Source organism: Dama dama, chromosome 18 (genome assembly GCF_033118175.1).
Source record: "Dama dama isolate Ldn47 chromosome 18, ASM3311817v1, whole genome shotgun sequence".
Taxonomy (NCBI): domain Eukaryota; kingdom Metazoa; phylum Chordata; class Mammalia; order Artiodactyla; family Cervidae; genus Dama; species Dama dama.
Window position 1 is genome coordinate 7,776,709 of NC_083698.1, and position 15,113 is coordinate 7,791,821.

At 40.4% G+C, this 15,113-nt stretch overlaps 1 protein-coding gene across 5 annotated transcripts in view; it reads left to right on the forward strand.

Annotated features, from left to right (window-relative positions):
- Window positions 1-15,113, forward strand: part of CDK14 (cyclin dependent kinase 14) — a 738,271-nt gene that overhangs the window by 350,547 nt on the left and 372,611 nt on the right. For all 5 annotated transcript variants that reach the window (XM_061164852.1, XM_061164854.1, XM_061164850.1 and 2 more), the window contains one exon: window positions 10,755-10,849. In XM_061164852.1, the coding sequence (XP_061020835.1) occupies window positions 10,755-10,849 (95 nt within the window). The remainder of the gene's footprint in view (window positions 1-10,754; window positions 10,850-15,113) is intronic.

The window sequence follows — 15,113 nt, forward strand, 5'->3', positions numbered from 1 at the left end:
GTTTGAGTCTTGTGACCAAACTTCCATATATTAATTTCCTCAGTTGTCAGATGAAGTGGTGGATTAGATGCTCTTGAGGATGACATTTGGCTATTAGATTCTGAGGATTGTTTGAGCGGTGAGTGATGACTCAGTCACCTTGTGCTGAGTGAAACAGAGATGTCTTTCATGCACTAAGATTTTACATATATGTGTATGTATGAGTGTATGTGTGTGTGATGCATATGAAACAAGGTGAGATTCCATTAACGAGGAGCATGTGGGTCCATAGGAGATAGAATACATCTGAGAACACGGCAGTCATGCCCATCATGAGTGGATGTTTGTCAGAGTCCAGGAGTTGACCTCACATATGGGAAGGCAGGCTGTATGAGCAGGAATTGTCGTCAGTACAGTCTCAAGTGTGCCTGGCAGAGACACCAAAACATTCTGCATAGTCACAGCACTCGAGGATCAAATGTTGAGCCTACCTCGGTAAATGTAAAACCCAGCTATCCCTTCCCCTAGTTCCTCTGGTTGGCAGTATGGAAGACAGAAGTACAAATTTCTTGTAAAATTTGAGATCACAGTACTATTTTTCTTCCCCCTTGTCATTTTCTTGCATGGCTTTTATTTTTTTAAACTGCCGTGACAGTCTGAAGTTGCCTTGCTAATTTAGAAGCATAAAATGTGTAAAGTACGACTTCCTTGTCTTTAACTTGACTTGTATAGTTATCACAGCAGATAGATGTTCTGTCTTAAGCAATCATGTGATACCTTGCATGAAATCTAGTACTTCTAAGATGTTGCCAGTTTCTGACAAATAGTTAGAGTGGTTTTAAAAGGATGAGACTCTTAATAAAAATTTTAAAAAGTCACTATTTTTGTACTGAAGTGACTTTTTGAGCATAGAAGCAATTTAGAAAATCCTTATTTTCAGAAGAGGTTGGGAGGAACCTCTCCCTAAACTCATTAAACACCATTTTGCCCATGTGACTTTGCATTAAACAGTTTTATTATCATCATCATAGGATTCTAAATACTGAACGCTTAAGATGCACTCTGCCTTTCATAGGTGTGTTTGTTTTCCTGGATTTCCAAACATAGAAACATCTCCTTCAAATGCTCCCGTAGCCACAGCTGTATGAAGCAGGAGAGTAGTGAGAGATCTCAGAGATGGGGTCTGCTAGCCTGTCTTTGTATAGCTGGAAGGCAATCACTGAGTCAGTCCTTAATTGCTTTTCTTAAGTAGCTTGTAAAACTCCCGAACATGTAAGTGGTACTGCGTGTGTATGTGTGTTTTCATACTCATTCATGTCTGACTCTTTGCGACCCATGGACTGTAGCCTGCCATGCTCCTCTGTCCATGAGATTTCCCAGGCAAGAGTACTGGAGTGGGTTGTCATTTCCTTCTCTAGGGGATCTTCCCAGCCCAGGAATTGCACCCGCGTCTCTTACAGCTCCTGCATTGGCAGGCGGATTCCTCACCACTAGAGCCACCCAGGAAGCCTGTTCAGTGGTCCTAGAACCTGTCTGCCGTTGTGCCATCAATAGCTGAGCATCAGTGGAAGCCAGGCGTAGGGACCACGTGACTGAGGGCAGCGGACTGGGGCCCAGTGTATCCGCGACCTTCTCAGAAGGGGCAGAGCTTCCTTGGCTGAGATGAACTTGGCTTCTCACCCGGGCCACCACTGATTAAGGCTGCATGAAGGGGATGCAAGGTCTGGTCCAGGCCTGGGGACAGCGGGGTGACTTCTGTCCTGGGGAGGCTGAAGTGAACGTGACATGACTGCCGGAAGCTGAACTAATTTTGTGAAAAACGCGGTGCTCTGGGGCTGTGTGCTCTCTACTGAGTTCTGCTTTCATTTGTAATTTTTATAACTTTGACTTTCTTGTTCAGTCAAATGAAGTGTTTGAAGTTTCAAGTCAGGAGATATTCAAGGGTAGAAATGAATCCCCCCTGAGATTCTTGTTCATTTTTTATAGTCTTTCACTTCTCCTCCTTCTTTGCTCATTGTCTGTTTACACTTATCTCCAGACCTGCTGTTGGTTTCTGTTTATCAAAGCTCTGGTTCTGAGACAGTATGTATTGAAACCGTTTTATATAAAACTTAGCTCTTTCACAAGTCTTAGAAATTGTGGTGGAATTGTAAAGGCCTTATAATCATGACCTTTTCAACATTTTATTCATGTTGAAAATATGATGTCGTGTTTTTGGGGTCTTTGAAATGAGCAAGAGAAAATCCACATACATCAAAATACCATCAAATTTTCAGAATAAAGAATCCTCTTTGTTTTCTATCCCAAGACTTTATATTTTTCTGTGGAATCTATCTTAATGGCTGTGTGTGTGTGTGTGTGTGTGTGTGTGTAAGAGAGAGAGAGAAACAGAGATAGAAGTAGATACTAGGTGCATTAACTGATCAATTGCTGTTTTTATTTATTTGCTCATGGAACACTGAGTACATTGCAGTGTGACTAAGTTTATAGACACACCCACACTCACAGACACACAGACCCCTCAAGTAGTTACCCATTGCTATATTTAAAGACCATAACATAGCACTGTGATTTTCAAACTTTAGGATACATAAGGACTGAATAGAAAACTTGGTTGACATATAACATACAAGTTTCATGAAAACAGAATTGTATAGGTTTCCCTGTGGTGATGGGCACATAGTAGGTGTTGACTACTTGTTGGATGATTCCAGGGCCTAGTCCCCGTAGACTTGGATTTGGTAGATGTGCGTGGGGCCTCATCCATTGACCACTTGATTTTGGGCGGTGGTTGAAGCAGCACACTTTGCGAAGCACCTCATGGTGGGCCCACGGCCACGGCTGTGGGAGGAGGCGTGGAGAGTCCTGTGTCTGAAAACCTGCCCCTTTGTGGAGGAGTCCGACAGGGCTTTCACGGGCCAGAGTCTCAGGTGCAGGTCCTCAGACCAGGACTTGCAGCCATGGCAAGGAATATATTTTATGCCTTTAGACTTATTTTAGCTTTTGTAAAAGAATATAGTAATAGCTATTCACATAATTTTATGTGGGGAGAGGTTATTTAAGTCTAGTCAGACAGAGATAGCTATTAATGTTGTGATATATATGTTTATTCTTCCTAACCAGAAAGTGTGAGGGTCTTGATGCCAAATCACATTTTTTTTTTACATACTTTGCAATATTCTTTCTGCCTATACATGTAAGCCACCATAATAAAGTGTAAAAGTAGTTCAAAAAAGTAAATTGCCTAACAGCTTTTAAACCTGGTTTTTATGGCCAGACAAAAACAACTGTGACCAAGTCTTTCAGTAACCCTCAGCTCCTCCATGGCCTCTTTCCTGCCTAAAGAAGGTGCATGGAGCATGACCACCACTGTCTCCAACCCTGTTCGCTTGGCATGGTTTTTTTTTTTTCCTGCCGGAGGTACTAGTGAGGTGTTTACATTTGAGAAGAACCACATGTCTTGTACTCATGCACAACCTATATGTGCATGGCTGTGTCCAGGGGCAAATAGGAACAAGATTAACTGGAGCAGAAAGGCAGCTCCTGGGTCATTTATAGGTTCAACTGGGAGTTGTTTAGTCGCTAAGTCGTGTCCAACTCTTTGAGACTCCATGGACAGTAGCCCACCAGGCTCCTCTGTCCATGAGGTTCTCCAGGCAAGAATATTGGAGTGGGTTGTCATTTCCTTCGTCAGGGGATCTTCCCAACCCAGGGATAGAACTTGTCTCATTTGCATTGGTGGGTGGCTTCTTTATGACTGAGCCCCCAGGGAAGCCCTCAATTGGAAGTAGTTGGAAACAAAAGTAGAAGTCTTTTTCAGTAAGTAAGTTAATCTTAATGTGGGAAAGTGACCACTTAGACACGAAAAACTTTCAATATTTTGGATTTCAGGGCAAATTAGAGGCCTGCCAACTTCCAGGATATGAAAAGAAACCCTTATAATGCAAGGATTGGCACCACTACATTTGTGAGAAGGGATTAGTAGTGAAGGGTCACCCTATAGTTATAATCATTCATTATTATAATTTTTATTACACAATTATTAATTGTGTAAACAGCAGTATACCTCTTGTAAGGCCTTCCTAGGTGGTGATGGAGGTAAAGAACCTGCCTGCCAGTGCAGGAGACCAAAGTGCTGCAGGTTCGATCCCTGGGTTGGGAAGATCTCCTGGAGTAAGAAATGGCAACCCGCTCCAGTATTCTTATCTGGAGAATCCCATGGACAGAGGAGCCTGGCGGGCTAACATCCATAGGATCACAAAGAGCTAGACATGACTGAAGTGACTTAGCACACAGCATACTATTTTATAGTGTTATTTCAGTTTTCTTTGGCCAATCTTATAGTGTTTTCTCGGTTTTCTTTGGCCAATCTACTGTAGTAAAGAACTTTTCCAGGTATCTCTTTTATTATAAAAGGAATATGTCTTTATCATAACAATTCAAATGTTATCGAAAAGTACCCATACAAATTATTTCTATATCCCTCCCCTCATCAATAACCATAGTTTCATGAACAGACTCTTCCTTTTTTTTTTTTTTTTTCTATTCAGAATCAATTATTGACCATTTGGCAGCTGATTAATTGGTTTCAGTGTTAACAGTGGGACAAGTAACTATGCCTCTGTGGAAAAGTTAAAATTGGTTTGAACCAGGTAAACTCTATTGGGTTGAGCCACTGGAAATTGCTGTGTTAGTAGACCAAAAATATCAAATATTGGCTGTTTCATGTGGCTAAGTTATACTTTTAGAGGAATCTCTGCTTTGAGTGATTTAGGAAGCAGTCAATGTGGTCCTGTGAGTCTGCAGTGTGGAAATAAACCCCAGATGACTGATCTTTGCCAGTAGTCAAGAGGATACACAGCTATTGATGGCAGGGAGTATAGTTGACGCTGTCATGTCAGTGCTACATTTCAGGTCTGTGACGTTGGGGAAATTGGGAGGGGGAAAGAGCAGGAGAAATATGTAGTGGGGTTGGAGTTAGTCTATTCCCCAACAGCAAGGCTCAACTAAGGAGCAAGTAAAACAGTAGACTTTTTGGTGGATGGAAACAAGTTTTGTGATGTTTATGAAGTATTCCTAACCCGTCTTTTTATCTTTCCACATTTGGACAGCATCTGGTGAGTGAAAAACGTGTCTCTAAATCCTCAGTGTGATTTTAGCTAAATTACGTGCATAGGGCATCAGATGCCTTTAACTGTGTGTCTGGGTTAGCTGTGATGTCTCTCCCCAGAACAAAGAGGGGACTGTTTCATGTAGGTTTGGTGTGTGCTCTGCTCAGTCGCGGAGTCCTGTCAGACTCTTGGCAGCCCCGTGGGCTGCAGCCTGCCAGGCTCCCCTGTCCATGGGGATTCTCCAAGCGAGAATGCTCGAGTGTGTTGCCACTCCCTCTTCCAGGGGATCTTCCTGACCCAGGGACTGAACCCAGATGTCCTGCATTGCAGGCAGATTCTTTACCATCTGAGCCACCAGCGAAGACCAAGAATACTGGAGTGGGTAGCCTGTCCCTTCTCCAGGGGATCTTCCCGACCCAGGAATCCGACTGGGGCCTCCTGCGTTGCAGGCAGATTCATTACCAGTTGAGCTACCAGGGAAGCTCAGATTTGGTATATATGTGTATAAAAGTATAAAAGGTAACCATGAAGTGAAAAATACAATTTTTTTTTTTAACCTGATTCACTTTTTTACTTCTTAGTTTATGGTTTGTGTGTGTATGTGTGTGTTTTAGATCAGATCTCATTTAGGGGAAGATTCAGAACTGAGCAGGACTACGGTATTTCTCCTCATATGCAGCCACAGTGGGGAGCACGCCTTCTGGAACCGTGCACAAGTTACCCTGGACCTGCACACTGGTCTTCAGGGAAGGCGTGTTCCTTTCTCGGTTGAGATCACCTCATCACAGACACAGACAGACAAGCACTTTTGTCTTTCTCTGTGTTTATCTTGTTGTTCTTATTTGCCCTTAAGTTTTTCCCATTCAGAGTATTTTTGCTCTCAAAATATTCAGAATCCAGTAGCAAGTAAGTGAGAACTTCTCGCAGAATATATGTGAATAGATAAATTAGGAGTTTGTGATTAACATATACACACAGTACTATATATTAAATAGGTAAACAACAAGAACTGCTACATAGCACCAGAAACTATAGTCAGTATCTTGTTAATAATATATGATGGAAAAGAATCTGAAAAAGAATGTGTTTTTGTGTGTGTGTGTGTGTGTGTGTACACCTGAATCACTTTGCCGTACACTTGAAACTAACACACTATTGTAAATTAGCTATACTTCAATTGAAAAAATAATGAAGTAGCTAAAGGAAGGAAATATACTATTTCTAGTATAAGGTGAATATCAACAGCTTTAGATCTATCTAGGTTTCCCTGGTGGCTCAGACGGAAAAGAACCTGCCTGCTAATGCAGGAGACCTGGGCTTGTTTCCTGGGTCAGGAAGGTCCCCTGCAGAAGGGAAAGACTACCCACTCTGTTAATTCTTGTCTAGAAAATCCCATGGACAGAGGCGCCTGGAGGGCTTCCGTCCATGGGGTCGCAGACTGAGTGACTAACAAATGCAGAGCTATCTACCTGTGGGCTTGAAGAAAAAGTCTATGTCTGTTGTGGTTGTAGTTTGAAATATGGCTGCTTTCTTGGGTAATAATAGGTAATCATCTTTGTTTTCTGGAAAAATCAGGTAGCAGCACCTCCAGCCCACACCTCTGGGGTTGACACAGAAAGGGAACAGGTAAAAATGATGAGGGGAGGATGTGAACTTCCTTCCAGAGGCTAAAGGGGGAGTGAGCAAGCTTGGAGTGTATTTATTTGTGATCTCTCCTTTCCTAGCGATAAGATGTCAAATAATGACCTAGAAGACTATTTGACTTAGTAAAGAAAGGTTCTATTTGTCATTTCTTTGTTAACATTGCTTTTTAAAATAACCCCTTCAGTGAAAATCTGATTAAAATGAACATGCTCTGAATTTTTCGATAACTTGTAATTTATTTTAATCATGATGAGGTTGATGTTTCAGTAAAAATGTATCTGTTTCACCTCAGAGTGGAAACCTAGGATGTTCTGAAAGTGGAAGGTCGAGGTTTGTACATGGTGGACGAGTGGGTGTCTGAAACTTGTTCCCGCACTAAGGGATGGCTCTCCATGTCTGCTGTCCTGCCAAGACTTTGCAGTTGTCTTTATGAACAACGTGTTTTTCTGCTTTTGTATCATTTCAACACGGCCCCCCAAAATGATTGTTAGAAATTTTACCCTCAGCCTTAATTACAGGTCCTTTATGTCATGTAGAATCATACCTTTCCAAGCCTCACTGGTGAAATGAATTTAAAATGTTTGCCATATGTTTGCTTAAAACTTGCGGGAAACCAAGTGTGCTGCGATTATTAAAGCCAGTGTTACAGGATTTGTTTTGTATGTAAACGATGAGAAAATAACATGTGGTTTATTTGAGATGTTGTTAGGATTACGTGGAGTATTATTTTGACAGTGTTTGTCTTGAAAAGGGAGACACAGTGGCCCTAGGACTTGTAGGTGTTAATACCCGCACGCCCTTGGCAGCCAGGAGACTTCCTCGCCTTGGTAACAGCAGGAATGGCAGTATCTGGCAGCTGGCTTGGAGCAGAGACTCTTGTGTTGGCAGCTTTCAAGTTAGTCAGGTCTGTCACCTACCTGCATGTTGGTAGATACTGTGGATGGTTTTGTGCCCTTCAATGCCATTTTTCTGCCATCGGTTTTGAAATTAATGGCTTATCCTTTTCCAAATACGAATTCATTATGTTAATCTCAAAAGAAAAAGGGTTTGCTTTCCAACAGTTCTTGGTCATTATTTAACCGATAGTGTGTTTTTTAAAGTGTATGTAAATATAGCTAGAAGTCTAAAATCTATAATTGAGAGTTAATACATTGAAATGTGGAGGCTTTGAGCGTTTCTGTAGAAATGGTTAAAAAAAAAAATCATGTTTAAAAAAAATGAAATGACAGGGACTTCCCTTGTTTTTCAGTGGTTAAGACTCTGCTTCTAATGCAGGGGTCATGGGTTCAATCTCAGGTTGGGGAACTAAGATCCTACATGCCGTGGGGCACAGCCAAAAAAAGAAAAAGCGCATGGCCTTTTTTTATATAATATTGGTCACAGTTAAGAAAAGATATTTTTTTCACAGGATGAATGATGGCAGAGATTTGATTTTACTGAAATTGTAGGAAAAACACAATGGGACATGATGGGCGTGAAGTCGTTCCTTTGAGAAATGGGAAACAATTTAGGTCTAAATGGTCAGAGAAGCAAGGCAATAGTGGGAGAAAAGTAATAATAATAAAAGCAACAACAAAATTCCTAGGCAAAGGATTCTTAGAGCGTGGATAGTCCATGGATTGTTAGCTTCAGTACCTTTTTGGAGGTCTTGCTGATAAGGATGGATCAGTGCTTGACAAACTGAGGGGATAACTTGAAAAATGAAATCGGACAAAATTACAAATGATACATATCTTTCCAAAACTTGCCTCACAAAGCTAGGTTCCTTTCATAAGCGTGATACCCATTAGGTCCTTAATTCATTTCACCCGTGCATATTCCCACACAGTGTAGGTGTGAAGTACTGTGCCTGGCCATGGTTTGAAATCTTGATCTCTGAGGATGAGTCTGTCTTGGAAGGCTAATGTGGGGCCAAGTGTCATTTTTAAAATGAGCGCATGTGAAGCTGGTCCCCAGATTAATGATGAATGCCTGGAAATTAGCCATGTAATACACTTCAGTTGTTTGAGGCTGATGGTTGCATAATTAAATATTTGAATAATTAAAAGAGAGAAGATTGTAAATTACTGGAATTAACAATACTAAACTCTGTCATACATCTTTGTGGTGCTTATTCAAAGTTTGCGTGCTGTAATGTTATTGTTATTTTGGGTAAGTGTTTCGTTGTGAGTGCTAATCTTACAAAGCTCTGATAAATCTGTAAATATTCCATGCATGTACTTTATCTATTTATTTTTGGGAGCCCCGGGCCTTCGCTGCCGTGCACGGGCTGTCTCCCGTTGCGGTGAGTGGGGTCTCCTCTCCAGCGCAGTGCCCGGGCTTCCCACGGTGGCGGCTCCAGTGGTTGGAGCTCTGGACCTAGTTTCTCTGCTGCTTGTGAAACCTTCCTGGGTCAGGAACTGAACTTGGGTCCCCTGCATTGGCAGGTAGATTCTTTACCACTGAGCTACCAGAGAAGTCCAAAGCGCTTTTACTTTTTTGTAGGACTTCCCTGGGATAGCTTAGACTTCCCTGGCCTCAGGCAGCGCATGAAGCTGCCAATGCGGTTTCAGAGGAAACATACTTCTTCGTTGTCTTCTGGTGTTGGAGCCAGCCACACCAGGGAATTCTCAGTCTGAATGGCCTTCTTTGGGCCAATTAGGTACTTATTGAAGTATATCTTGGGATTAAAGATACATTATAGTCCTGCAGTAGGTTTGCCTGATAAAGACAGTGGAAATTGAAGGGGACAATAACTAGAAGCAGGAGCTTGCGTTCACTTGGATCATCCGAGAATGTAACAGTCTCCATGTTCTCTCTCTCTCTTCTCTGGGGACTGTCCTATACAGCCTTGTTTTGCATGATGACTCCATATCTAAAACATCACTTTATTTGAGTAAAATATTAGATAATCTAGATTTGTTCTTTCTTTTAGTATGTTAAAACATAGGTATATCTTTTTATTTTTTAAAATAGACTATTCTAGAGCAGCTTTAAGGTCAAAGCAAAATTGAGTGGAAACTACAGAGGGTTTTCACGTACTTTCTTCCCTGCCTCCCACCCCAACCCTCCCTACTGTCGGCATCTCTCACCAGAGTGGTATGTTTGTTACAATCAATGAACCTACCTCGATACCTGATAATCACCCAAAGTCCAGAGTTTACATTAGGGTTCACATTTGGTGTTATAAATCCCCTTTTAAAGAGGTGGGCTTGCAGTATTATTGAGTATCAAGGGTTTGCGGTTTTTCCAGGGTCATCAGTGTCAGTAACTAGGTTCTCAATAAATACTTGATGAATATATGAGCAATTACAAGTTCCTGATAGAACACATGTAAAACATGTGTTTTGTGTTTCTTTTTTCTCCTTAGGGTATATACCAAAAACCAAAATTGAAGACACAGTGTTACTAAAATAATTAACAATGATAGAAGAAGCTTCTGTTCTTTGAATGTTCTACCTGAATGATCACTGGTATACGCCAAAAGAAAAATATTATATATAAAAGATACACCATATGAACACTAATCAAAGTCAAGCTGAAGTGGCAATATTAATATGAGACAGAACACTTCAGAGTGAAGAAAATTACCAAGGACAAAGAGATGCATTATGTATTGATAAAAGGGCTTGATTCACAGAATGCAGCAATCTTAAATGTTACATGTAGCAGACTATAGCTTCAAAGCACACAAAGCCAAAACCAGAAGAATTCAAATAAGAAATTGACAGATCCCCAGTTACAGCTGAGGATGTCACCATCCCTCACTTAGTCATTGAAAGAACCACTCTCCAGAGAACTAGCAGATATGATGAAGAATTCAATGACAGCATCAACCAACAGCTGTAATTGACACTTAAGAAACCTCCATTCAACATCAGCAGAATATATATTTCATACATATGGAGATAAGCCATATATTGGCATAGAAAGTGGGAAAATAGGTGTATTTCATCTGATAATGTACCAATACAATAAAAGAAGCTTATCAGTTGGTTGTTACCCGTAATAACTTATCTCTTTGTTCACTTTATCTTATAGCTTCTCTGTTAAAAGGACTAAAACATGCTAACATAGTGCTACTTCATGACATCATCCACACCAAGGAGACACTGACACTTGTGTTTGAATATGTGGTGAGTAAGATGAGAATTCAGATTTTATAATTATGAACAAAATTCTTATAGTATTATCATAGAGTTTTGTCTTTAGGTAGCTATACTGAAGTTATTTTATCTGAGTACATGGACTTATTTTGCATAATTTTGAATGAAATGCATTTTAAAGAAAAATCCAGAAAAAATGTTCAGTTGAAGTGTCCTTAGCTATATTGTCTGTTATAACCTCTTTGTTACTAGTACACTTTCTAAATTTCAGGTTTATCAAGTAGTATAAAACAACATGATGGTGATCACTCCATCAAAGGAAGTTCACAGACAACAAAAATGTTTTCTCCTTTGGATTTATAACTTGGTTTCAGAAAAACATCCTTATTTGGGTGATTTTTTTAGAGAAAAGGCTGATACTTACAATTTAGACGTCACAGTTTTTCCCCTTGGTTAGTATTTCAGCTATTAATTAAAACTTCTAATTTGCATAGCACACAGTGCAATGATCTTATTGTGTTGAGACTTGGGCTTGAACTCATAATTAATCTTTCTCCGTTTCTCTTAGAAAAACATATGATATTTGTGTAGAACCACTTCAGCATTTAACTGTGGAATCATGAAATGTAACCATGATAATTAACATCCCAATTTTCACAGATGGATCTGAGAACATGTAATTTATAAGATACAAATGACATTGGTGGAGACTTTTATTGAGGAGAGTAGCTGTTGGTATTGTGACTGTGTTAAGATCCCATTTTGTAATTACCACACTACTTTAAAAAAAAATTGAAATAGTGTCCATTCCTTAAAAATATATATAATAGAATGAATATTTACAACATTTTTATCTTGCTAATGTCTGCCTAAGTCTGTTTGTCATTTGAAAATTGTTGTCTTATGAAAAAGCCATTCATCTTGTCTATTTACATGTAAATGATGGATACATTTGAATAATATGGTAATGTGGCTACAAGGACAGCTAGAACTGAGCAGTTGCATATATTACATGCTACCAAGAATGGATGCAGATTCAAACATCAATGCAAATATAATTTCTTTTGTTTAATTGATGATTTGGGTGTCAATAATATATTCAGCTGATTTAAAATTGGAATTTTTGTTCCATATTTTCCAGTATGTCTAGTTGCAGTATTTCAGTTAAATCCAAATTTTTTTCTTAGTATACTTCAGTAACTTATAAAAAGAGGTTTCAAAAAGATACTTGTTCCATCCCCCCAAATTGGATAATTTAATGGAGAAGAAGAAAAATTAGTTTGGTCCCTAAAATCAGTAACGTTGATAGAGTAATGAACAAAAATAATGTGAAATTGGGTCTTTCAAATCTTAAAAGAAAATGAAATATATTTGTGAGGCTAAAAATATGCCCATTGAAGCACACAGTCATTTGATGCTTTTATATTCTGTGGAAATTGCCATATAAAAGGAAGTAAATGCACTGTCCTGCAGTATTTGTCAACTGATTATGACTGACTGTTAAAATCATTCTTCTTTGTGTGAGTGAAATTTTCCTTGGTCTCAGTTCTTGTGGAGACATGCCAGGTCCTCTTCAGTAAGTCACATAATAGCATGTACCCATGCAGTACTCTGTGGGCGTTTCATGCCTTTGAGAAATGGGATTTGCCTGCCATCTAGCAGCCATTAGGCTGCAGCCGTGCCCTCCAGTGAGCCCTCAGATGGCTCAGGATGTGAAAAACAGAGGAACCTGGCATGATTTCAGGGAGCGCTGACTCTTGCGTCATGCCTTACTGGTGGCTCAGTGGCAAAGAATACACCTGCAATGCGGGAGACTTGGGTTCAATTCCTGGGTCTGGAAGATCCCCTGGAGGAGGAAATGGCAACCCACTCCAGTGTTCTTGCCTGGACAATTCTATGGGCAGAGAAACCTAGTGGCCTATAGTCCGTGGGATCACAAAGATTCAGACACGACTCAGCGACTGAGTGTATTATAATACATACATAGAAAAGCGCTGAACTCCTTAACTCGAGATGTCTGCTTTTCTTTAATTAACAGTGGTCTTTTGATGTTCAGACTACCTGCCCCTTGTTGCAAAATTTCTATATAACCTGGCTCCTCCTCTCGCCTCTTTGAAGCAGTTATCAGGTTCACTTGAGATGCAGTCACCCAGGCTTGAAATCCAAAAAATTCCTGCCAAATGAAACATAGCTGTCAACTTTTAGGCTGTGAATATGTTTCAAGTTGACACCTGACTCCTCTGGGGCAGCTAAGGCGTAGATTTCCCTGTTCTCGTTTAGAGAATGGGCACACTCATGTCATTCATTTCTTACGACCGCCCTCCTTGCCTCATCTAGTTCCCTGTTCCACCTTTATTTCTTTATATTCCCAGCGTTCTTTGCCTTTCTCTTCACTGCTTTTCTTTCTTTGTTATTTTCTATTCACTTCATCTCCTGTCCTTTTGCCCTCTCTGATGAAGTTAGTACTTCTTGTTGCTACAACTGTAGTTTGTTTGGCTTTTGTTGATTCTAAGCAAAAGGTTCCATTGAATGTCTGAAACCGGAGTTGGGGAGCCTGGGACAGGGTCAGGGAGGGGAAGAGCTCTGTGCTGTAGAAATTCCTCAGAAGAGTTTTCCAAGTTAGAGTAGGAAGGTGTAGACTCCTTGACAGTATTAACCTGACTCAGTGACAGTTGCCTAATACAGAAATAACTTCCTGAGTGTTTCCTAAAGCTTTTGTTTTCCTACACTGTTCCTTCATCGCTTGTTTTTTTTAACATATGCCAATGGAAAATTAAGATTCTTACATACGTTAATGAATTAATTTAATCAGATTGCTTTCCTCACAGTATCTAGCAGAAATAAATTCTCTTCTCTTGCATAGCAGTGGAAAGGTGATAGAAATTTCAAAGCGTGGCTTGCCACAGGAATTAGAGCAGATCTAGTGGAGGGATGTTAGAGCAGGAGACAGGAGGGTGCTTGTAGATTTTAGATGACGAGTGAAGGATCAGAAAGGGAGGTGAAATAATGTTTAAGACAAGTATGCCACAATACTGAAAACCAGCAATGAAAGTGTAGTGAGTTTGATGCTGGCCACTGTGCTGGGGGTTTTACATTCATTTTCACTTTTGATGTTCTCAATAGTCTTATGGATCTGTGACTACTGCCACTTTGCAAAGGAGAAACCCAAGGATTTGGGAGATGAAATGCTTTTTAGGATTTTGCAGCATGAAAGATAAACTCAGATCCATCTCACTTTGAATCCTAGTGGCAATATTGTATCTCCTGTTTATGTTCCACTTTACTTAGGTTGAGCCTTTTGTCAGAAGGAAGAAAGGAAACTTTCTTTTTTCTTTCTACAGCTCTTCCTTTTTCTGCACTTAAGATATAACTGTATTTAAATCCCAAATATGGTCAACCTGCTTTACAGTTTAAATAAGTCTTGTAGACTCGCTGAAAACCCAACCAGGATCAGGAAGATCCCCTGGAAAAGGAAATGGCAACCCACTCCAGTATTCTTGCTCGGAGAATCCCATAGACAGAGGAGCCTGGTAGGCTACAGTCCACGGGGTCGCAAAGAGTTGGACGCGACTGAACGACTTCACTTTCAAATCAAGATCAGGCTTCCCTTGTGCCTCAGCTGGTAAAGAACCTGCCTGCAATACGGGAGACCTCAGTTTGATCCCTGGGTTGGGAAGATCCCCTAGAGAAGGGAAAAGCTACCTACTCCAAGTTTCTGGCCTGGAGAGTTCCAGGACTATTTAGTCCATGGGGACACAAAGAGTTGGACACAACTGAGTGACTTTCACTTTCACTTTTCCCTGATATCTCAGTTGGTAAAGAATGCGCCTGCAATGCAGGAGATCCCAGTTTGATTCCTGGGTGGGAAGATCCCCTGGAGAAGGGATGGGCTAACCACCCCAGTATTCTTGGGCTTCCCTTGTGGCTCAGCTGGTAAAGAATCCACCTGCAATATGGGAGACCTGGGTTCAGTCCCTGGGTTGGGAAGATCCCCTGGAAAAGGGAAAGGCTCCCCACTCCAGTATTCTGGCCTGGAGAATTCCATGAACTGTATAGTCCATGGGGTCATAAAGAGTCAGAGATGACTGAGTGACTTTCACTTTCAAAATCAATATCAAACATTTTAATCTGCACTTTCCCAAACTTAATGATGACATAGCCACATTTAAAAATTGTTAACATCAAAGTTATTTTCTAAAAGATGTTGATTTTGTAGTTCCATGTAATTAACAGTATCTTTTTTGAGGGATTAGACCAAGTATGTTAAACAGTGTAAGAAAATCCACACCTTATA